Source organism: Rutilus rutilus (assembly GCF_951802725.1).
Source record: "Rutilus rutilus genome assembly, chromosome: 20".
In the NCBI taxonomy this organism is placed as follows: domain Eukaryota; kingdom Metazoa; phylum Chordata; class Actinopteri; order Cypriniformes; family Leuciscidae; genus Rutilus; species Rutilus rutilus.
In genome coordinates, this window is record NC_140225.1 from 23,554,367 (window position 1) to 23,580,017 (window position 25,651).

General features: G+C 36.9%; 1 protein-coding gene across 1 annotated transcript in view; it reads left to right on the forward strand.

The window, feature by feature from the left end:
• Positions 1-25,651, forward strand: part of LOC311279331 (inactive heparanase-2-like) — a 50,202-nt gene that overhangs the window by 19,175 nt on the left and 5,376 nt on the right. Inside the window, exons 4-8 of the mRNA XM_084390749.1 lie at positions 5,145-5,238; positions 7,452-7,558; positions 9,653-9,767; positions 16,824-16,969; positions 21,295-21,441. Coding sequence (XP_084246875.1) covers positions 5,145-5,238; positions 7,452-7,558; positions 9,653-9,767; positions 16,824-16,969; positions 21,295-21,441 — 609 coding nt within the window. The remainder of the gene's footprint in view (positions 1-5,144; positions 5,239-7,451; positions 7,559-9,652; positions 9,768-16,823; positions 16,970-21,294; positions 21,442-25,651) is intronic.

Consider the following 25,651-nt stretch of genomic DNA (forward strand, 5'->3'; position numbering starts at 1 on the left):
GTGTATATCGGTACTGTGCAAAGGTCTTAGGCACGTAGTATTTTCAAAAAAAAAAAAAGGGTTTAAGCTAATTATTTATAACTGTGGCAACTGCGGAGCCCCTAAAGGGACACGGTGGTGGAAAAAAATATGAGATGGGAGGAACAATATGTCAGTGCTTTAAAAATCTTTGTGTTTGCTCGAGAAACCTTTGCGCTCCCCCTCTTTGTGAGCGAACGCAAAGTTTCTCGGAGAAACGCAAACGGTTTTGCAATGGAATACAAAGTTTCTCAGGGGAACACAAAAGCATTGATTTTTTTTCTTTTTTTTTCTATTTTTCCTCCCATCTAATATTTTTTTCCACCACCATGTCCCTTTAGGGGCTCCGAATGCAACGTCTCCAAGACGCTTGAAGAAACCTACCTCCAAAGCTAGCTGAAAATCTATGTGCAAGTGTACCTGGACAAAAACTGTTTTAAAATGTTGTGCTTAAAATTAGGTAAATACAAATGAACAACACATAACTTATTAAACTGTGTCATTTATTTATTTAACAAAAATATAGCCAAATTAGAGACGCCATGTGTCACAAACTAAATACAACCTCACTGCTTCCATAGGAATTAAGAAGGTAAGCACCAGTCAGGCCCTGCTAAACAAATGCCTTTGATTTCTAACTCTATAGGCCTGTTTACACCTGGTCACTTCATGCGTTTTCTGTGATCGGACAGCTATCTGACCGTGAATAGACCAGGTGTAAATGCCCTCCGAAACGCATCCGAGACAATTAAATCCATTCGCTCAAACCACATGAGGAGGTGATCTGGGCCGCACTCCATGTGTAAATGCATTTGGTTGTTGAAACTACATATGTCAATTTTACTCCTCCCAACAATGCTAAAAATAAACATGTAAGAGCGTGTTATAGGCTAAATGACATGTTATAGACAGATATGTGTCAGGTGAGCTGTGTATCTCTTAATCAAGCCAGCGTGCAAACTACTGCAAATAAAACTGAAAGTAAGTCTCAGACGCTTAATACACAATCATCTTAAAGAAACTAAATGATCTTACCAGTGCTGATGCTGCTCTCTCTCTCCTATTGCGGTCTTTGATTTTTTAAATTAGCTGATGATCAATAAAATGCATCTTATATCTGTTGCTTTCGGTGGCGTGAACTAGGGATGTCCCAATCCGATCCACGGCATCGGTATCGTGCCGATACTGGCCCAAAACGCTAGATCGGATATCGGAGGGGAGAATTTTTTTTTATCCGATACCTATGATCCGATACCTATTAGGGATGGAACGGTACATGTATTCGTACTGAACGTACGTTCGGTGCATGGATTTACACGGAGAATACACGGTATAAAAATAAATAAAACTCGCGTGCATATTAATTAATGTAGTACGGAACTAACGTTACTGTTAGATACGCGCATAGACATATGCGGGAACGCGCGTCTATATCGCTTCAAACGCTCGCTTTAGCATTAAATGCGCGCGGCGCGTCCTATTCGCTTTGGACGCGCGAATGGATTCAAACTGTTCAAGCATCGAACTAGACGCGAATTTGACGCTCTATTCGCGTTTGGTGTGAACGCAGCAAAATGAACAGGCTGCGATGTCAAGATTGCAATGCTGGAATGTGTGTGTGTGTGTGTGTGTGTCAGAGAGAGAGAGGCACGGGGGCGATCGAACAGTGGAAACATAAAAACATACTCCGTCATTTTCATACAGGAAATCATTAAAACTGCAAAAAGTGTTTAGCTTATATTTGTGTAAAACACAACATTGTGCTTTGGTCAAACTGTAAACTCTTGTCAAACTGTAACTGTCACCCAACCAAAATCTCACACACACACACACACACACACACACACACACGCTGTTTAAAAGCAAAAATGATCTCATCTTTTGGACATTCATCATATTGCATTGGTTTTCATTTCTTGTCCTAAAACAGAGCACTAATCTGTTTATGTTCTACATTGAATAAAAAAGAAAATCAAAATGTGTTTTTAAAAGTAGTATTATTTTATACAAAAATATAATTCAGATGAGAATAAAGTTAAAGTTAATCAAAATTTTAAGGAAACAAATATATTGATCTGAAATATAGCAAATTAATTTTAAATTCATTCAGGTACAATTACCAAACATATCTCAAGGTATTTTGAATAAAGGGTGGCAGTCTTTCATTATCAACTGTTGTTGTGGACTATATACTGGAGAAGTATTTGTTCTCCATTTGAGTGAGATGTTTTTATGTGGCTAACTGAGCAAAGAGCTTCCATATATTTTATTATTAGTAGTATTAGTTCAAGAATAAAATAAAAATATCGGATTGATATCGGTATCGGCAAATAGCCAAAGCTGCGGCATCGGTATCGGTATCGGAAGTGAAAAAGTGGTATCGGGACATCCCTAGCGTGAACTCCATTAAATCTGCATAAAGCGGGAATTGCAGATCAGATTTAAATCCATTTTATGGAAACACATTTGTGACCATGTGTGCATGGAATCGTCTTGATAAATCAGATAGCTATCCGATCAGTAAAAATGCATGAAGTGACCAGGTGTAAACAAGTTTTGGCAGTTTGCTTGTCTGAAGCAGTCAGGTGTGTGTTAACAGTAGCCGCGTTTCCACTGTCGGGCCAGGGCCGGGCCAGGGCTTTAAACGGGCCGTGCCGGGCTAATAGCCTCGGGCCAATAGCACCGGGCATGCGTTTCCACTGTCGGGCCAGAAGCTCCACAGCGCTTCACTAAAACACGCCCGTAACACGCCTCTCTGGGACAACGTCACACTAAACCATCATTTCACCAACAAATGGAAGTTTTATCAGAAAACTGATCAGCTTTCATTGAAAACAGCGTTGAAAACAAACACAATAAAAGCGGCCGTTTGCTAGCTTTTTTTTTTTTTTTTTAGCAGCTAACATTACTTGAATATTTAAAAACCCAAGCATCGATGTTTTACCACAGGTTTACAATAAAAAGTGATACATTGATCATAATGAATTAATTTATGTAAAAATTGCACATTAGTCACTCAGAAATAAATTACCGTTAGGTCTATTTCACAAAAGAAAGAGGACACACTTACTTTTTCAGTCGCGTCTGTTTCTTTGTCTGGTAACTTAGTTACAGGACATATTTACATCACATTTAGAAAAAAATGATAATTTCTACAAATATATGCCATACGACCTGAGGAGCTTTAGCACTCTCTCGACTCCCATACAGATATTTTCAGTCAGAGAAACAGAGGAAGCTCCCGAAAAAAAAAGACTTTATTTTTTGATAGTCCGTTTTAAAGAGACGAGACGTAGGCTATGACAGATAAAATAAAAACATGACTGTGATAGCCTTTAAGATTGGTCTGATTTCTTCAAGCGTTCGCTATGTTGTTTTTTTTTTTACTATGCGTATCTTCAAGCGTTTACTATGTTTACTATGGTAACGGCTAGCGCGCATAGTCTTTTGCATCACAAACAGAAGGCATTCAAACATGAACGCGATTTAAATTATTTTATTTTTAAGTCTTAAATGCTGACAGAATCATCCGGCGCTGCCGTCTCCCAACGGTAAACTCCTCCTCTGTTGGTAACCACTCCTCTAGCCCGAGCTGGCCCGCTTTGGCCTAAGGTATTCGACGGGCCAGAAATCCTGGCCGTTGGCCCCGAGTAAGCCCCGATCAAGCCCCGGAAGTGACAGTGGAAACGCGACTGGCCCTGGCACGCACTAGCACGGCCCGGCCCTGGCCCGACAGTGGAAACGCGGCTAATGACAGGGAGGAAAGACATCAGCAATGATCTTAGAGCAGCAATTGTTACTGCCCATCAATCTGAGAAGGGTTGTACGGCCATTTCTAAACTATTTGAAGTCCATCATTCTACAGTGAGGAAGATTATTCACAAGTGGAAAACATTCAAGACAGTTGCTAATCTTCCCAGGAGTGGATGTCCCAGCAAGGTCAGACCGTGCACTGCTCAGAGAAACTGCAAAAAAAACCAAGAGCTACATCTCAGACTCTACAGGCCTCAGTTGACATGTTAAATGTAAAAATTCATGACAGTACAATAAGAAAAAGACTGAACAAGTATGACTTGTTTGGAAGGGTTGCCAGGAGAAAGCTTCTTCTCTCTAAAAAGAACGTGGCAGCCAGCTTAAGTTTGCAAAGTTGCATCTGAATAAACCTCAAGACTTCTGGAACTATGTCCTTTGGATAGATGAGACCAAAGTGGAGATGTTTGGCCATAATGCACTGCGCTACGTTTGCCAAAAACTCATCAACACAAACACCTCATTCCAACTGTCAAGCACGCTGATGGAGGGGTGATGATTTGGGCTTGTTCTACAGCCACAGGACCTGGGCAGTCTGGGCACCTTACAGTCATTGATTCGACCATGAACTCCTCTGTAAACCAAAGTATTCTAGAGTCAAATATGAGGCCATCTGTCCGACAGTTAAAGCTTGGGTGAAACTGTGTCATGCAACAGGACAATGATCCCAAGTACACAGACAAATCTACAACAGAATGGCTGAAAAAGGAAAAGAATCAAGGTGTTGCACTGGCCCAGTCAAAGCCCAGACCTAAACTCGACCGAAATGCTGTGCAGGACCTTAAGAGAGCAGTGCATAAACAAATGCCCACAAACCTCAATGAACTGAAGCAACGTTGTAAAGAAAAGTGGGCCAAAATCCCTCCCCAACGATGTGAGATACTGATAAAGTCATATAGAAAATGATTACTTCAAGTTATTTCTGCTAAAGGTGGTTCTACAAGCAATTGAATCATAGGGTGTACTTAGTTTGTCACACATGGCTTCTCCATTTTGGCTTTATTTTTGTTAAATAAATAATGACACTGTGTAATATGTCATGTGTTGTTATAAAACCATAGATGTAAAACCATAGAATTCAAAAGGGTGTACTTTCTTTTGAACAAAGAAATAAACAAAGAAATGTAGGTTTTTTTTTTTTTTTTGGGACAATTTTCACAATATTACTGTTTTACTATTGTTACGATTTTTGATCAAATTAATGCAGCCTTTTTGAGCATATGAGACTTCTTTAAAAAAATACTAAAACATACTCTCCCAACCATATGAACAACAGGATATTAATATATATATATATCTTTTTTTTTTTTTTTCAGTTACTACATTGACAGGCGGGTGACCAAAGTGGAAGACTTTATGAAGACGAGACTTCTGGACACCCTGTCTGAGCAGATTACCAAGGTGTTAAAGGTAGGATTTCCAGTAGTTTGTTTTAAAGACAGCCAGCCTAGATATCTTTTGTTTTTGAATGTGTAGTTCAGAGATGTACTAAAATACTGTATGTGTTGAGGTTGTTGTTGTTGTTGTAAGTCCCTCCAGTGCTCATTAACTGTGTTTATCTCAAGGGCCCCGGGTTTATCCTCAGCTGCACCATCCAAACAAGCTGTCGTCGGTCTGATAGGTGGCCTAGTGTTAAGGGAGCACGGGTCAGGGCACAGTAAGGAAGGAAAGCTTTTGATTGAGTTTACAATTTACAAGTTCCCCCTCAGACTCATGATGTCTCAGCTGCTCTGGGAACGGTCCCCGTTTGCTCTAATAAGCAGTACCAGGTTTCACAACATTTAAGACTTCCCTCAGGAGGCCCAATCTATAAATACATAGCTCTCCTGTTTTATGCATCTCAAACTCACACATCTGGTCCAGTGTTCCCCTTAAAGTGAATGAGGGGAAAACTGACCTTCCTCACAGATATCAAACAAAAGACGGCAAAGTTTTGTTCACTCCCAAACCCAGTGGGACCGTGATTAGTGCCCATTACATGCGTGATGTCAGATGAACAAGTGCTTATTCCACTTTTAAACTTTAGGTCCAGCGGTCTGTTAACATATAAAATAAGTAATAAAAGATGGAATTCACATCTTTCTTTTTTCTTTAGTGGTTCTGCAGGTGTTTGGCGGCATATGTAGCCTCCTGCTGTTTGTGACAGTTAACGGATTTATTTTGAAATATGATTTATGCTTTAGAGTTGATTCTCTGGCTGTCACTCGCTACAGCAGGTCCTGAGGTTCACAGTGTGTCTGAATCACTAGTGGAGAGTATGAGGAGAGCTTTTCTTTGGCTTATTATGAAATATGCCTAATACCAACATGTGTTCTATTATAACCAGACTCTGACCCTGCAGCTGGACGGCAGTCGGTTGTGTATTATGCTGCAGAGTTGGGATCTGATCTCAAATCATGGCCACGGACTGTTTATGGACGGTCTGATTCAAATTGAGCACATAAACTGGAGTCAAGATGCTGGTTTTTATCAGTCAGCTGCATGGGGGAAAAATGACTTTCATTTATTTCATTTCAGTAGTACATATAATTGTATTAAATGTAATTGTGTAAATTAAATAATTTATTTTGAGCAATTACTACCATATACATATGTATATATGTATTATAATTTTTTTATTATTGTAATTTTTTTGTATTTTTGATAAATGTCTCTTTATGCACTGTCACTCTCTTATTACTGTAAAAACAGTAATATTGTGAAAACTTAGTACTATTTTAATATATTTTAAAACTAAGTTTAATAATTGAGACCTTTCATTTTCAGCAGCCATTGCTCGAGTCTTCAGAAATAATTCTAATATGCTGATTTGGTGCACAATAAACATATCTTATTAATATTGTTTTTGAAAATTATTATTATTTTTATTTTTATTTATTTTACATGCAGACCGTTTTCAAAAACTCGCACTTTGAAACCCATCAAAAGTTTGCGTTTTCAGGCACCCAAAACGCTGTTGTCGTGTAAACGAACAGCAAAATCTCATAAAAAGTTTAACGATTTTAGTTGAAAACGGTACCGGTGTCGTGAAAACAGACCAAACTGAACATAACTGTGACAGTTGCTGCTTCATTTTTTGTGGAAGCAGTGCTACTTCAGGATTCTTTGATGAACAGTTTGATGAATTCTGCATTTATTTGAAATAGAAATCTATTGTAGCATTATAAATGTCTTTACTGTCAATTTGATCAATTAATTGGATCCTTGCTGAATAAAAGTATTAATTAATTAAAAAGAAAACTTACTGACCACAAAATTTCAAACAGTAATGTATTTTGTATTTTGGTATTTTGGGTGTATTTTGCATTTCACGTTCCACATTTCTGTTCTGTGGATGTTTTAATGTCTCAGAATACATGCGTAACATTCATATATATATATATATATATATATATATATATATATATATATATATATATATATATATATATATGTGTGTGTGTGTGTGTGTGTGTGTGTGTGTGTGGTTGGTCATTGTAAATATCAGTGAGATGGTCTCATCTTATTTAAGTGGACCAGACACTAGTCAATAGTTGACTGGAAGATTCAAACCTGAACAACCGTCCATCACTTAACTATTGATAGTTTGTCTCATCTGATAAAGATTTGTCTATTTCTTTCAGATTGTTCAAACTCATGCTCCTGAGAAGCGTGTGTGGCTGGGTGGAGTTGGTCCGGCTTGGGCAGGGGGCACCAATAATTTGTCCGACACATTTGCTGCTGGTTTTCTGTAAGTAAAGCACATTGGCTATAGGGGCTCTAAAGCCTAAAGTATACTTTGGCTGTCTGCGTTCCCCGCCGGTCCACACACTGTCCATGTGACATAATTTTTTTCATCAGGAGGGTCCGTGGACGTCCGCGCACAGCCCTATTTTTGTGTCCGTGCCGACGATGCGCTTACAACGGGCGCATGCGCGTGAGTGAGTGCTTGAAAAAGAAATAGCGCACGGTCCAAATGCGCCTTTCTGCCCTCACAACAAAAAGAGCATACTTTGACAGACGGAGCGGAACACGGATAATCAAGTATACTAGAGCCTTAACTTACAGCTATTTTGATGATCATTTAATCAGTTAAATTATTTCTCTGATTAACCATTGTGATTTCCTCCTTCAATTAATTTGCCATAATTTTTCCATATAATAATGTTATTATTGGCATTACATATAGAATTTAAATTCATTATGATAGAGTTAACCTAAATTTAATTCCAGAAACAAAGATGCATTATCTGTAACTGTCTGTAAAGTACAGTATTAATCGCATAATTGCTGTTAAGATAAGCTGTATTATAAAAATGCTCGTAAATAAGAATATAACAGTGAATGTAAGTTGCGGCCAGGTGAAAAACCCCTTTCAACTGCATTTCTATCAAAGCGCTTATCCAAACCATATGAAACTCAGTCCAAACTACACAAACTCTATATCCTCATGGCCTTTTTGAATAGTTTAACATTAAGTGCTCCTTTCCCTTAAACAATTTGAATAGTTCACTTGTTTTCCGTTGCAGCTCATGCCATGTGTTTTGTGTCGTGTGTCATGTGTTTGTTTGTTTTTATAGAAATTGTTTTTTGAATTAACTAAAAAGTGACAACTGTTTATGGTTGTCTGTGAAAAATGCAAAAATCCAACAAACTGAAATTCCTGTTGGATTCCTTGTGTTAAACAAAAAGAGTTGAAATTCAGAGTTTAAGATCCATTGCAAAGTAGTATTTTACTGAAGATTCTCATATAAAGTGATAACAGAATACCAAAGTGCTCAAAGAAAAAAATGACTGTGCACAAAAAGAAAAAAAGCAAGCGTTTCAGTTGAGTATCTTCAGTGCTAAAATTCAACAGCATTTCTACACTTCAAGGCACTTATTGGAGATGCTTGTTTTGTGGTGTTTCGCTCTCTTTCTGTTTCGATGATGCTGGAGCATGTCTGAAGGATTACATTTTATAATCAGTTAACCCTTAAATGCATTAATGTTTTGCCAATCATTATTTCATATTCGGGTCCTTTGCAAACCGGATCTGTATCTAACACGAATGGACCACAATAGTATAAAACTCTCATTATATTTTAATATCAACTACAAAATAATGAAATAAAAGCTCATTTTATTACCTTTTGGAGCTCGGAAAGGGTCAGTTTGAGCAGAAGTTTTATACCATCATCTCTGTCATTTTCAGAGCTCGTTTCCCAGTACATTCAGCATCTGGCTCATATTCACAATCTCAAATATATTCCTTAATATCAATATAAGGAAAATGACATCACTGATCACTGAACGCTTCTTCACCAGATCGACCAATAAGTGATAGGGACTTGTATACCTCAGGTTGTGTATATACTTGCATACCTCAGGTTGACCCTATATGCACAGATTATAATTTTCTTTATAAAACAGACATACTTTTATATATATTTTTTTTCTTGTTATATTACTTAGAATGAATAGATTGAGGAATACTAAGAAGGTTGATGTCTAACTTTAGAAAATTAATGAGGGGGAGGGTAGTGAATAATGTCCCGGGTCGATAAAGACTCGAGGAATGTATTTAAGGGTTAATGAACTAATATTCTGCCAATTGTGTCTCCAGTTAGTGCATTGAAATGTATAAATGCCATTGACTAATGTTGACTAGTGTCAGTAAAACACTGCTTTTCAGTGGACCTTGACTCTGAATTTGTTTGGTGTGCTGATTTTCGTGTTTTGTAAACTGAACCTACGCACCCAAAAAATACCTTTTATGTATAAAATGTCATGTATTTTGCCAGGTGCATTGCTAATGTTCTGAGATTCAAACTGCAATTTTGCTTGAACTCTGTTTTTGCTTTAGGTGGCTCAACACTCTTGGCATCGCTGCAGCTCATGGGATTGATGTTGTCCTCCGACATTCTTTTTTTGATTACGGATACAATCACCTCGTCGACCAGAACTTCAACCCTTTACCTGTAAGTTTTAACACATAAACAGAAACCAAATCAATATCAGTCAAAAGCCCTATTCGGACGGGACTAGTTTTCTAAAAAAAACACGTTTGAGTTACGAAACTCGACGTCTGTGATTTCATGTACCGATTCGGACTGGACTGACATCTCCATGTTTATTACAGAGTTTTTTTTGTCGGATACCATCCATAATGAAACTAAATTATAGCATACCGAAGATTGGTGCGTAAACGGTAGCTCAGGTAGGTCAAAAAACACGAGGAGAAGCGTTAGGATAACACAACATCAGCAATCACAGACATTCGCATTCGGACAGGATTAGATTTCTCAGGGGGCCGTTGAGTTTGCCGAAAAACAGTTGCTTATTTGCCTTGGAATTTTTGTCTTGGAGGTTGTGTGAGAAAAACACGGACTTGGCAGATTCGGACGGGCTTAAAATCGCAAAGTACGTCTGTGAAACATGAATTTCTCTAACGTCCCCCTGGAAAACTAGTCCCGTCCGAATACGCTAAAGTTGTTTAACAGTCAGACATAACTTGCAGACGGGTTCAAGTCAAATACCACACGCACTAAAGGTTACGCAAATTAACACCATACACAGTGATCTGTGCAGTATGCTCGTTATCGTATTGTAAAACCACCTAAAAGGCATTATTTAAAAATGACCTGGGCGTCGTTTTTTCCACATGCAGTGTCTGAAAACGGTCCTTAGAAGGAGTCTGTCTTTAGCATGTGGCCCAGGCACCTTACGGCTTTTCCCGTGGGACCTATTAGCCAAGATGAAAGGTGTTTAGTGGTGTTGAATACTAGGCAGCTGAGGCGAACTGCACTGAAATTCAAGCCAGAGACAGTGTCACCTGTCTCCCACCCCCTCTACATGTGTGGAACAGCCAGATGCTGACAGCACTGCAACCCGAGACGAGGGCACTCCACAGGTACTGTAGCCCCACCCTCCAGACCGCTGCCAGCTTCATCCTGAATTATGGAGACCTCCTGGAGACGGGATCAACAGAAGACTTCAGTTCAATTTCAGTTTGATTTGAGAACCTGTACGACTGTAGGAGACTGTATAGGAGACATACTTGACATTCAGTTTTTGGTACGAACAGAGTTGGGTGTAATGCATTAGCTACTAAGTAATTAATTACTGTAATTTAATAACTTTTCCCCCTGAAAAAGTAAAGTAAGGGATTACTCTTATTTTTTTCTATAATTTAATTAAATACTTTATAGACTATAGAACAATTCTATACAATGGTGGGTTTACGTCTTGTTAAAATTTATGTTTTTAATTTAAACTGAATTAAACTTCTCCCTTTCGTCGGTTCAAGAATAATTTATGCAATTTTTATAATATTTATTTGAATGAATTAAAAGAGCAGTTTCATGTATGTCCTTGTATTGTTAAATTGGTCGAGGTTTATATGAGATTTAGAAAGTAATTAGTAATAAGAAGTGGAATACTTTTTAGACAGAGCAATTAGTAGAGTAAAGGAATTACACTGTTGAAGCTGTAGCTAGTAATTAATTACTTTTTTAGAGTAACTTACCCAACACTGGGTACGACTAATATTATGAAATCTGATTCAAAACTAAATTAAAATTTGTATATTTTATTTCATATTTTTTTATTATTTTATTTTAAATGAACAAAAATAAAAAAAATCTGCATTATTTTACCATAACATATAATGCATTATACAGGCATTATCACTAACTAAAACTAAAGCCATAAAAAATTATTTTCATTAATTAAAATAAAATTTTATTAAAACTCATTTTATTTCAGCTAGTTGCTAAGGCAACATTTCCCATTTTTGTTTAGTTTAAGTTGAAATACTAAAATAACGAAAACCAAATCTAAAACTTAATAAAAAACTATGTACACATAAAAAAATAAACTAATAAAAATGACTAAATGAACACAACTAAATGTTTTAAACTAAAACTTAAACTAAAATGAAAACAGAAAATATAAAAATTAAATCTAATTCAACATATTAACAAAAACTATAATAGTATATCAATCATACTAAATAAATAATATACATTTTTAACAAAAATTAAAGTTAAATATTTTAGTGCGTTAAACTGGACAAAAAACAATAGCATTCATTAACGTTGACAGCGCTAATATTATATATATATATATATATATATATATATATATATATATAAAACAACAGAGGTCACATTAACCAAAATCTTTCCATCATTGACAGACTTTTTTTTAGCAGTAACAGAAAAATCTGAAAGCCGTACGTCATTTTGACAGATTAGACATTAAACCAATTAATAGGCTTTTATGTTACAATGTTACATTCATTTTTGTATTCTTAAATAAAATAAAATAATAAATACATATAAATATATATAAAAATGTGTTAAATAAATGTTGTTGTTTTTTTCAGCATATTTAATAAGTTACTTTTTTACAAAATTGCTATTATTATTATTATTATTGTTATTATTATTATTATTATTATTTTACAAAGAATAATCAATCTCAACTGAACATCGAATGGAAATTTAACACTAATGCCTTTGCGACTACAAATTAATAAAGAACCTTTTTGCCAGTATCCTTCTTTAACATAGATGCAAATAACCAGCTTTAATCTGCTTCCACCCTTAACATCTGATTTTTGCTTCGCATGCAGCTTACCTTCACGTTCCTACTGTTCCTGCGATCCTCACTGACTCCAGATGCTGATAGATACATTATCTGCTCGTGGCCCTCAGTTCTTTTACAGCCCACCAGCGGTGGAGAGCCATGACCTGTCGACCTGCTCAGGGTAACATATGTTCCCGTGCAAGTAGTAAAACCAAAGGAAGACATAATGAGGACTTTTTTTTTTTTACTTTTTTTTTTTTTATATATATATACGTCAATGGTAGAAATTCTTGATCATAAAACGCTTCACTGTGGGAATGTGAGATTTCTCGTCCAGAATCTCACCAGGAGTTAGTTCTTCCAGGACAACGAGCATCTTTCCATAAAATGCACTTTGAGCTGCGATTTCGTCAAGCACTCCTCCTCACAGCTTTCGAAACGGTCATCTTTTTTTTCTGCTTCTAGTTCAATATCTCTAGTTATTCCAAGGACCAATCGCCCCCTGCTGGGATCGCAATGCTTTAAACATAGCTGGATGTCTGTGGGAACTGCCAGACGCCCCACAGCGAGAATTCGCAACAGCCGCAACCTGTCGGCCTGCGTGGAAAATTTACGGTCCAACCTTTTCTCTTTAATCCCTCACTGACTCACGTCTCTGTTTCTTTCCATTCACACCTCAGCAGAAGATCTCATCCCCTCTTCTTGCTCTGCTGCTTTTTTCCCTTCTCTCTCACTGTCTCTTGTGTTTTTTCACCCTGGTGAACCCTTTTTGATTGGATACTAATTAGAACCATTTATCCATCATTCCAGGAGATTTCACAAGAAGAACAATACTGTCTTCTGTCCCATATATTTACTCCTTTAGAATATTAAAGGGATAGTTCACCCTAAAAATTCATCATTTGTTCACCCCAGTAGTGTTCTAATGCGGTATGCTTTTCTTTCTTTTTAGGACCATAAAAAAAGGAGAAATGTAGAAAAATGTCTTTAGGAAAATTTAGGCAAATCGCTCTCGTCTGTATAATGATAGTGATTAGCGACCACAGAACGATCCCATGATACACGTCTCGTATATCACACGTGTTGTTGGGGGTATACGATAGGGTTTGAATACGAAATTTGTTGTATATTTAATAAAAATCCTGATATTGTCCGTTGGTCTTCTGTGGACGGCTGCGCGACGTGAGCGTTTGTGAGCATTCGTGAGACTCTATTAATCTAGAAATCAATATTAATAAAAACGCGACATGAAATACAATGGCTAGAAATCACAAAAAAAGCTTTCTGTCTACTAGTCTTCTATCGTTCTATCCATGGAGTGAAAGCAGCACCTTTCTTCAAAAATATGCAGTCATTTTATTTAATTTTTGGTTATTTATTGGTTGTTTTAGTTCAGTTGGTTTAGTTATTATTATTATCATTATTATTATTTAGTTTTTTCATCTGCTGGGTGAAACCAATAGGACACCTCTCTTCAATACTCTGCACAATAATATTATGAATAATATTCCTATCGATATTAACTATGCTTTCAGTATAATTTTTATATACTATAGCTTTCACTCGGCGGATAAAAACATAAACATAAACAATAGAATGAAAGCATAGTTAATACTGATATGAATATGAATAATAATATTAGTGTGCAGAGTATTGAAGAGAGGTGTACTATTGCAACATCACAGTATTATAATGCATTGGGATGGGCTTGGCAAACTCCAGCATCCTGGCATAATGTTTTGCACTGGCAAGCACCACACACATTTGCTCCAGAAAATGTACCCGTACAGTTACTTTTGCAATTCAGTTCAGTGTCTGTGGTTAGTGGTGCGAAAATTGCATACTTCACCTTTAAGCATTATTGAAAGGTTCATATTGCTCCCTGTTGTTTATTATGTGGTTAAAGTTTTTGTTGCACACTCTCACGTTAAGTTAATGTGTCAGTCTGCCATTGCAGAACTTGGCATTTGCTTATATCCTCTTGGTATTTTAGGCAAGTAGTTGGTCATATCTTTTAATTTATCAGGTCTTTAGTGGTTTGACTTTAATTTATTTATTATTAAAGTGGTTTTTTTTTTAATGTTATTCAGTCATTATAGCCACTGCACTTTCTCGATTTTACTGGATGGGCTGAGAAATGCTGATATTATCTGCCGACACAAGGGAATTGATGGTTTGTGAGGTGGCCACTCTTGAGGTTTGTCATTATTATGGTGTTGACTGCAGTTGCCTAGTGCACATGCGTAACCTTTTGATAGCCTAAAAATACTGGACCCATGGACCCTAGGCTTAGCTTTTCTGGTTCATTTGGTCAGACGTCCATGAGTGAAAACATGAACACACTGGAGAGCTGCTTTATAGTAGTACATTTAGTTGTACTTCTGAGAAAACGAGACACTGACACCTTTTCTTGTTTAATATGGTAAAGCTGCTTGATTTTAAGCTATTGTATAAATAATGGTGACGTGACTTTAATCGAGTGCAGTAGAGCCCGTGCAAACACATCCACATTTCTATGATCAGATGCTTTTCTAATGCTTTATTAAATTGCTTGCTGTTTTCCCAATTTTGTTGTGATTTTGTTATTGAGAGGAAAGGATGCAGCACGTAGTTACATATTCATCGAAGTGTCGCTCTCTGAGTCAGATCTTCATTAACAGTAAATCGCTGCTCACATCTTCTAAACGAAGAACAAAAAAGAACTTCTGCGTGAGTATATCGGGGCCTTAAGATGTTGACGTTTGAATTTTAAAGTCAAGTCACCATTGTTTATATAGTGCTTTATACAATACAGATTGTTTTAAAGCAGCTTTACACTGATGAACAGGAAAATAATGATTCAGTGACGCTAAAAGAGTTTAATTTTGCTGTAAAGCAGCTCTAAAATGATTATTCAGTTGAAATCAGTTCAGTGTTGATTCAGATTCGGTGTCCATCAGTGACAGAAATGGATAAAAAAAAAAAAAAAACCTCGGGAGAAGCCAGGCTTAGTCGGAGGACCAGTTCTCCTCTGGCCAATGAATGAACACAGTGTGGTTTAATTCCAGGCTGCATCACAAGTCAGATTGTGGATTGACATCATTCATGTAAAATCAGGTTTCGGAATCGAATTGCATTTAAACAAAATTTGACCTTTTTAAAAGTTTGACTGTGTCATCATCCTTCTTTAACAGTACTTGAGATTTATGTTTTTACGTTTCTAAAACTTTTTTTTTATTTTTTTTATTGCAGTGGAAAGAGACCCACCCATCCCCGAGTCCTCTTTTTCCCACTGCCTATAGCAGATGCTGCACAATGTACACTGCCGGAGCAAATTAAGTTAAAGTTTCCCTGGAAAAGAAGCCTTTAAATGCTGCCATATGCAGGATTGCATGGGAACTTCCTGATGCACACATGCTGCTTTGAACCAGTTCAATTAGGTGTTGAATCTAGGAACTGATGAGAGGTATTAGGAGAGACCAATTGTAGTCATGCATGTGAAATTCAGGTAGCCGTCACTTTTTTCCATGCAGTATGTAATCACATAAAAAGCAGTTATCTGGTTACAGTTGCCCAGTTAATGTACTTTGTTCAATTTCGACTCTTCTTTGTGCATTAAATGTGAGGTGATTATGGTTTTACCGGATCATAGTAGGTCAAATGCGCTAATATTGTGTAAAATACTGACTTTTAGACCATGGTAACAGCATGATAACATTTTACATGAACTGATTTGCTGTTATGAGCACAATCCATGAACACACACACACATTTTTTGATGTTTGGTTCGTGGGTAACACATTTAGTAATAATAGTCAATAGTTGACAATTTATGCAAGATATAAAGCAGGTGTTCTAGGTTCCCCCAGGTGGCTAAAAATAAAACGATATAGTGTGTATCTCTCAATTCTATAAGCATTTTATTCTTTATTATCTAGAATGTTTTTTTTTTTTTTTTTTCAGTTTTAGCAGGAAAGGCTTGCAAAGAAAAACTATGCTTATATTTCTCCATTCGAGCATCCAAGAAAATGTCTCTCTCAATAAAAGGCTGAAGCACATGTGCATTTTTTTTTTATCTCTGAAAAAAAAGGAGTCGTTCTTGCTAAAGTGAAGGCAGATATGAGAAACTTGCGTTACGCCTAAAATTCCCTCCTTTTTTCACTTTTCAAATTCAGTTTTCTACAGCTTTCTCTTTAACAATTCTAAAATGAAACTTCTTTTGAAAGATGGAAGGATGCTGGAATTCATTGGATGTCTGCTGGCGAAGAAATGCCACATCTGTCCAGTGTATTTGAACCAGAATCATCTTGCATGAATCGTTTTCTTGTGCCAAGGCGCACCACGCTTACACGACTCTACGGCAGAACGGCTTGACCTAACATGCGTGTTGACATGGCCAAGTTCCAGTAAAAAGGCCTCAGTGATGCTTTTTATTTTGTAATGTGTTTTGTGTGTTGGTATTGTAGGATTACTGGTTATCTCTGCTCTTTAAACGTCTGGTGGGCCCCAGGGTGCTCGCGGTGCACGTCGCGGGACTCCAGAGGAAACCACGACCTGGACGGGTGATCCGAGACAAACTCCGCATCTATGCGCACTGCACCAGCTTTCACAAGTAGGTTCATTCTGTCTGCTGTAAAATCCATATCAGTTCTGTTACAAAACTTAGTACACTGTAAAAAATGATATGATCAAGAAGTTATGACAACATGTTTTTACATTGCTTTAACTCAAAAGAAGTTAAGCAATTTTCAAATTTTATAAGTTATACAAGATTCAACTCAATTTTTAAGTTAAATGTAATTTAAGTTGAAATGACTTAAACATCCAAGTTGATTGTACTTGAAAATGTAAGGTAGCAACTTTTTTTTACTTGATGTAAAAAAAAAAAAAAAAAGATTGCACGAAATTTTTAGGGCTGTCAAAGTAAGCTGATTATATGATATTAATTGCCGTTGTTTCATTAAAAAAAATATTTATGCACTGCCGTTAAAAAGTTAAGATGTTTTTATGTTTTTGATAAAAGTCTCATGCTCACCACGGGTGCATTTATTTGTTCAAAAATACGGTAAAAACAATAATATTGTGAAAATATTCAATTAAAACAACTGTTTTCCATTTGAATATATTTTTTAAATGTAATTTATTCCTGTGATTGCAAAGATTAATTTTCAGCATCATTACTCCAGTCTTCAGTGTCACATGATCCTTCAGAAATCATTCTGATATGCTGATTTGATGGTTGTGCTGCTTGTTATTTTGGTGGAAACCAAACTTTTGAATGGTACGCGTGTCCTTCAGAACCAACAAAACTACGAAAATGTGACCCAGACCACATTTAATACAGATTCTATTCAATTAGAGATAAACATGGTTTGTGCCAACATCAGCGTTTATGTGGTGTAATAATGGATGCAGAGAGCATGAAACCACTGTAATTTAATTTTGTACAATCAACAGTTTTGGCACTGTGGTGGGATGCCACTTGATTGCCCAATGTAAAATTTGACTCCAGAACCAATGTTTTATAAGTCAGCGTAATGTTAATATTGACTTGGTGTCGGGAACATGCTTATGATGCCTCAGTCTAGTTAGGCTGCTTGCTAGATTTTGGAACAGAACTTTAGTATCTACAACGAAAAGTAAAAAGTGTATGTGCGTAAATTGTCATTTTTGACCTGTAGCATTATCTCCACACAGACTCCCGTCATCTGAGTACATGGCCATAGTGAGGATTTTAAGGCTTATACCTGCTCATTCTCAAACACATAAATTACTGACTCCAGACAGCCACTCTTTCAGAGTGAGAGCCCATAAAATTTAACAAGTATCAATTGTCAAGTGTGCGGAGTCTCTTTCTACAGTGCGAGAGGCGCTGAAAGACACCAGAGGCTCAGGCAGGTGAGGGGAGGAGAAGCGCGGGACAATAGGAAGGTCTGTACCCGGGCCAGATAAAAAGTGCCATCGTTCCCTTTGATGATTATCTATTACCCCAGAATGATGTGAGCGGGACCTGCCAGCTTTTCACCAGCAGTGTAGGTTTACTCTCTACAGATCACCGTGTCTCAGCTCAGTTTCAGTGCTAGTACAGGCCCCTGGCTTCAGGATTCCTCCAGGACAGACGCTTTTGCTGAAACGGTAGTGCACAGAAAACAGTTTTGGGGAAGCTACTTTGAAATATGCTACTCATAATTTGAAATGCAGTCAACAAAAACATGGGAGCTTTTTAATGGTAGTGTATCTTTTTAAATAACCTACCGTCCAAACGAATGGGGTCGGTGAGATTTCTTAATGTTTTGAAAGAAGTCTCTTGTGGTCACCAAAGTTGCATCTATTAGATCAAAAATACAATAAAAACAGAAAAGTTAAATTGCAGTGATATTTCACAATATTGCTATTTCAATATATTTTAAAATGCAGTTGATTTGGTGCACAAGAAACATTTCTTATTATTATGAGTGTGTGTGTAGATATATATAGATGGATAGATAGATAGATATAGGTAGATAGATATACAGATAGGTAGATGGATATACAGATAGATATGGAATCAGAGCAGTATTTATCTGGCACAATAACTGAGGATCTCAATTTATGTGACAACATTAAACCGAACAGAAATGTATGCTAAACGCAACTGATAAAACTGATAAAAACATTTAGTCTAGAATCATTTAGCTAAATATTTTGCTACATAAAAGACAACATTAGAAGCTTGAATGAATCATTGACTCACTAAAATGATTAATTGAATCACTAAATTGAGAGAGATGTTATGATCATTGTATCTTTTTGCTTGGCAGTAAGTTAGTTGGCTGTAGTAATTCTCCAACACTGCAGTTTAGGATTGATTTGCAATTGCATAACATCAAATATGTATGTCTGAAATTGCACTTGGATGTTCTTCTCTTAATGTTTAGTTAAGAGGGTTTCAGGCTTTCAAGTCCGCAACCAGGAGATATTTGAAAGGTAGACTGATGTTATCTGGTTCCAAAACTCAGCCCATTTCTGACCCTCGTTGGCCTGGAGATGACAGAGTTTTGGGCCACATTCAAAATTTCATCACATCGTGTCTTATCCATCAAACCGAAACCACCACAAAATCAAACAAGTAATCTCTGTAAATGCCATGAAACCCAAAGCAGCTGGTCAACAGCTAAAACCTATTCACTAAATGCGTAGCTTTTGCTTCGCCTGTCCAGTGGCACGGTGTTGTCCTTTGGCTTTTTGTCGGTGAAAGACAGGTGTTTTCATTAAATGAAAATGTTTTTTATTGAAATGTCAACAATGTTATTATCAAATTCCGAGAATTTCCCAATGTGTTGTAGTGCAAAAGCAAAAAACATTCCAGAGTCAGACATTCGGGTCTCATTCCTCCGACCTCTTTCAAGTTTTTCGTTCTATTAGTGGTTAAAATGGCCGGTCAGACTAGTCATGGATATGCTTTCAGTATCTTCACTAATCCATCACAACACCCTTATACAAAACAGGCCTGCTTTTCAGTGCTTTGAGTGGTTTCTCCGGTCCACATTTCCCCAGGACCAGTCGCCAACATCAAACAAAGGATTCCATGTTTACGTTCCCCATGCGAATGCTGGAGAGGCACATTGTTTCAAAGTCTTGGACAATGTTTATCATTTTTCGATCTGTTCGTCTGATCTAATGCGCCCTTCTGGAAAATATCTACCCAAGTTACCAAAGTCTATTAAAACTGAGACACCACACATGTATCACATGACACGAGAGATGTTTTCATTACACTGTCTCGGGTTTGTCTCTTTCCTGAATTTTTCCCGATGAACTCTATTCACTGTGCGCCAAGGTGTAAAGATGCACATGGCCCGGGTTGCTCGTCGTGATTGGTGAGATTGCTAACAGGCTTGTCTGACAAAAGCCAAGCTGTGACCGGTGCAGTCGGCCCTTTACAACATGTGGTATTCATGCACTACAGCTATGTTTTCCTTGCCTTTACGTTAGAACCTTTATTGAATTTTATCATGTTTGCCTAATCATGTTGCCAGATACTTATCTTAATTAAGTTAATATTCCCTAAAGCCTGCTCTTCAGCGGTATTACCCTGAAAACAAGGACAAGTATGCTGGAACCTCTGTAACATAAGCACGATCGTCCAACACATATAAAGCTTTTGTTACCCATGTGAATTTGGGAGGGGAGCTAATGCTTTTACAGTTGTTATATGAAAACAATCTGCTCTTGTACATGACGTAGTCCTGGCCTCCTTTGCTTATATACAGTACTTTATTATTTGGTTATTGTGTACTGAAATTAAATCACAGAAGGTTTTGGATTCGTATAAAAATATTACACATTGTTTCTTGTAAATGGAATTCTGGGAACAAGCTCAATGTTTCTGTCAGTATCAACCAGATTATAATGAACAAACAATGTATGTTGAATTTCAGATGTTAAATTAGGAGAGTTATATACATTTTAGTTACAATATCTGGCCATGTTTTTTTTTGTTTTTTTTTTAGATGTGTTTTGTGCGTGCGTGTCTGTCTTCTCTATTATCAGTATTGAAGTTTTGTGGCTTTTAGTCTGTTTGTTTGTGCTGCTTAATATTTATTTGTAATAAGGTTTCATCAGGATTCTTTGATTAAAACGTTTAACATTTAATCGCAATGTAAATCTTTTGTAACGGTGTAAATGCATTTTACTGTCACTTTTGGTCATTTTAATGTGTCCTTGCTAAATAAGTGTTGATTTCTTTCAAATAAACAATTCCTAACTTTTGAACTGTAGTGTATATGCTAGTGTACATCAGTGAAAGTCAAATGTAAGCATAGCTTAAAGTGTTTATTTGATCAATATTGACTTTTTAAAATATATTTGATGAAATTATATAAGTTAATTGATCTTATGATCGAAGTTGAGTTGCTGTATCATACATTTTTAATGGATTCTTCTCTTTTCCTGCAGTCACGATTATGTCAGAGGGTCCATAACAATCTACATCATCAACCTGCATCGATCACGGAAGAAAATCAAGCTGGCCGGGACTTTACGAAATAAAACCGTTCACCAATACCTGCTACAGCCCTTCGGCACTGGTGGGCTTCACTCCATGTAAGTCAGTTGTCGTCTGTGACAGCAATTCACTGACACGCAAAATAATAACACAAAAACATGTTGTATATACTCAATGTTAACATCTCATATATATATATATATATATATATATACACACACATTAATCGCACCTAACATAAATGTTTTTGTTTGTGTGCTTGTCTGTGTGTGTCACATATGTGTGTCACATATACACATATATGTATATGCATATGTATAAATATGTGTGTGTATATATACAAATATATTTATTATATGTGTGTGTGTGTGTGTGTGTATATATACTGTATATATATACACACACATATTATGTAAACAAAAACTTAGGTTAGATTTGACAGCACTAATATAGTTTTATATAAGTTTTGATTAGGGGAACTGACAAATACATTTTGATTTTGTTCAATTATTTTGCCCTTCTGAAAGGTTCTGTGTTGTTATATTTTAAATATAGTTCTTTTTTGTATTATATTTTTATACCATGGTTAGGTTAGTAATGGGATTTTTTTGTTAAGTTATAATGTAAGTATTGTATTAATATTATATTATTACTAGTCTCTGACATCAGCTTATTTTAGAATGTGTTTATCTGTTCTCAATTTAATATAATTATCAATATGGTGTTTTGTTTCTTTACTAAACTTATTATGGTTTGGTTAATACCGGTGAAACAGGATTCCCCATAAGCAAAATAGTAATTAATATAATAATAATAAGTATTATATTATTTTGCATAATATTGTGTTATAGTCTATTATATATACTTAAATACTTTTTATCGCAGATCTCTGACCTCAGCTTATTTAAGAATGTGGTTTATGCTTCTGTTCTCGGTTTACTATAATAATCAATGTGGAGTGTTGTTACTTTACTAAACATTAACTCAGACGGAACAGAGATAAATCTGGTGCTCTATAACCGTCTACACACACAGCTGAGCTAACTGTTTTCTGACTAAATATTCAACTCTTCCACAAATGGGGATCCAGTTTCGCGACACTAACCTAATCATGGAAAGGGCAAAAGAGAGACCCGGGTCATGAAAACACGGTCTGTTCATCTCCTCAAACTCTTAAATGGGATATGAGGATTATCTTGTTCCCGCTCGCTTCCCTGATGAAGCCAACGCACAGCTGAAACAAACGGGTCTACATCCTATCCTGAGCCGGTTTCTTTTGAATTCATCTGGTTGAATTCATCTGCTCGTCTGAATGTGTTTTCGGTTAATGTGTTCCTGTTTAATGTTTTCTGTCACATAAATGCTTCTAATGCAGTGTCGAGTAGATTGGCTCAGCAAATTAATTAAAAATTTGACATTTTGTCACTTTGACATGTTAAATCTGTCTTGTTCAACCAACAACACATTAGTCATGAGTGAGAAACTTCACAAATGTCCTCTCTGGTCACAAACACCCCATTTCACTCTGAGACACTTCACTGATTTTTTTGTATTTTTACTGCTTCGGCTGTTGAGAAACACATCATCTTTTTCAGAGAGTGTTCTGTTTTGAGTTTTCCACTAGAAATCATTTGAAGCCAAGAACAAAACATCAAAACGTCCATTAAACATGGACAATCCAATTGAATTAGCATAATAACATTGTCTTGGTTTATTGAGGCTCAATTTAAACTGAGAGTACAGTGAAATGCAGCTTCCTTCGGGGCAGATGTTGGCAATAGTTTTGTCAGCAGCTTTCAGCTTGAATTTCAACCAGTTTTTCTACTCCTCTCGGGTTTTTTTCTCTTTTTTTTCTTGTTTTCTTTTGAGGAATTGTGGGATCCAAAGGGCCACCTAAACGTCTATTATTGGGAGTTAAGCATGATACTTTGAAAACATGATCATGGTGTTGATGTGTTGATCAGTTAAACAGAACCTATGTGAATAAGTCTACACTTAAATCCCTTCATCCCACAACAGGAGGAACAGTTTAAATAAAGGATAGAAAGGAATATTCGGAAGAAGCAGAAAGTAATTACCAGTTATATCACAGTAAGCAATCTATTATAGACCAGTATAAAAACAAAACCCATAACCATGTGTGTTTTGATAGACCCATTCCCACGGTTAATAATCATAAACCATCCTCTTGCCACGTTTGATAATATTTTTCATAGTGAAAAGCTTCTTTCTGATTCCAAAGAATCTTAAAATTAAGATATTTTCCCATCCACTCTGTTCGTACTGTACTTTCTATACAGTTTACTCATTTCAGCTGTTGTTGGATGGCATTAGGTTAATTGGTATATTGTGTCTGAGGAGTGAGAAGTAGTAAAACATGCACAGTATTTGTCTTCATAAATGCCCACAGCTCCATATGGGCTGAATCAGTGTGTTCCTGAGCAAATTCAGTGAGCAACATATACAGGCAGACTATAAAGTTACTCATGACACATTCCAATGCTTAAATCCTCTGTAACGCATATGCAGGGAAATTAACTGCTCATTTTGTGGGGTCACACTTAAACACTCTCAGACAGAGTTGCTATTTTTCAAGGATAAAGTTTTCCCTATGTGTTTGGTGGATCTGTCGTTGTCTGTTTTGCATCATATTCTGTAATTCAAAATGGAAACAAAGAGAGAAAGGGGTGTTTGAAGAGCTGGGTAAATAAGAGACGGCAGCTCTTATATATAAATGAGTAATTTTAACAATAACATTACTAACAGTACTAATAACAATTTCGGCTATTATAATCTCTGTGTAAATGCATTTTTTATATACACTGAACAAAATTATAAACGCAACACGTTTGTTTTTGCCCCCATTTTTCATGAGCTGAACTCAAAGATTTAAGACTTTTTCTATGTACACAAAAGGCCTATTTCTCTCAAATATTGTTCACAAATCTGTCTAAATCTGTGTTAGTGAGCACTTCTCCTTTGCCGAGATAATCCATCCACCTCACAGTCAGTATCTGGTGTGACCACCATTTGCCTTACTCAGTGCAACACATCTCCTTCGCATAGAGTTGATCAGGTTGTTGATTGTCTGTGGCCTGTGGAATTATGGTCCACTCCTCTTCAATGGCTGTGCGAAGTTGCTGGATATTGGCGGGACCTGGAACACGCTGTTGTATACGCCAATCCAGAGCATCAGAGCATCCAGTATGCTGGCCATGCAAGAACTGGGATGTTTTCAGCTTCCAGGAATTGTGTACAGATCCTTGCAACAATGGGCCTCAGGATCTCGTCACGGTATCTCTGTGCATTGCCATCAATAAAATGCACCTGTGTTCGTTGTCCATAACATACACCTGCCCATACCATAACCCCACCGCCACCATGGGCCACTCGATCCACAACGTTGACATCCGCAAACCGCTCACCCACACGACGCCATACACGCTGTCTGCCATCTGCCCTGTAAAGTGAAAACCGGGATTCATCCGTGAAGAGAACACCTCTCCAAAGTGCCAGACGCCATCGAATGTCAGCATTTTCCCACTCAAGTCGGTTACGACGATGAACTGCAGTCAGGTCGAGACCCCGATGAGGACGACGAGCATGCAGATGAGCTTCCCTGAGATGGTTTCTGACAGTTTGTGCTTTGGTTATGCAAATCGATTGTTGCAGCAGTTGTCCTGGTGGCTGGTCTCGGACGATCTTGGAGGTGAAGATGCTGGATGTGGAGGTCCTGGGCTGGTGTGGTTACATGTGGTCTGCGGTTGTGAGGCCGGTTGGGTGTATTGCCAAATTCTCTGAAACGCCTTTGGAGGCGGCTTATGGTAGAGAAATGAACATTCAATTAATGGGCAACAGCTCTAGTGGACATTCCTGCAGTAAGCATGCCAATTGCACGCTCCCTCAAAACTTGCGACATCTGTGGCATTGTGCTGTGTGATAAAACTGCACATTTTAGAGTGGCCTTTTATTGTGGCCAGCCTAAGGCACACCTGTGCAATAATCATGCTGTCTAATCAGCATCTTGATATGCCACACCTTTGAGGTGGATTGATTATCTCGGCAAAGGAGAAGTGCTCACTAAGACAGATTTAGACAGATTTGTGAACAATATTTGAGAGAAATAGGCCTTTTGTGTACATAGAAGTCTTCGATCTAGTTCAGCTCATGAAAAATGGGGGCAAAAACAAAAGTGTTGCGTTTATAATTTTGTTCTATATATATATATATATATATATATATATATATATATATATATATATATATATATATATATATATATATATATATTTATTTGGGGGGGGTCAC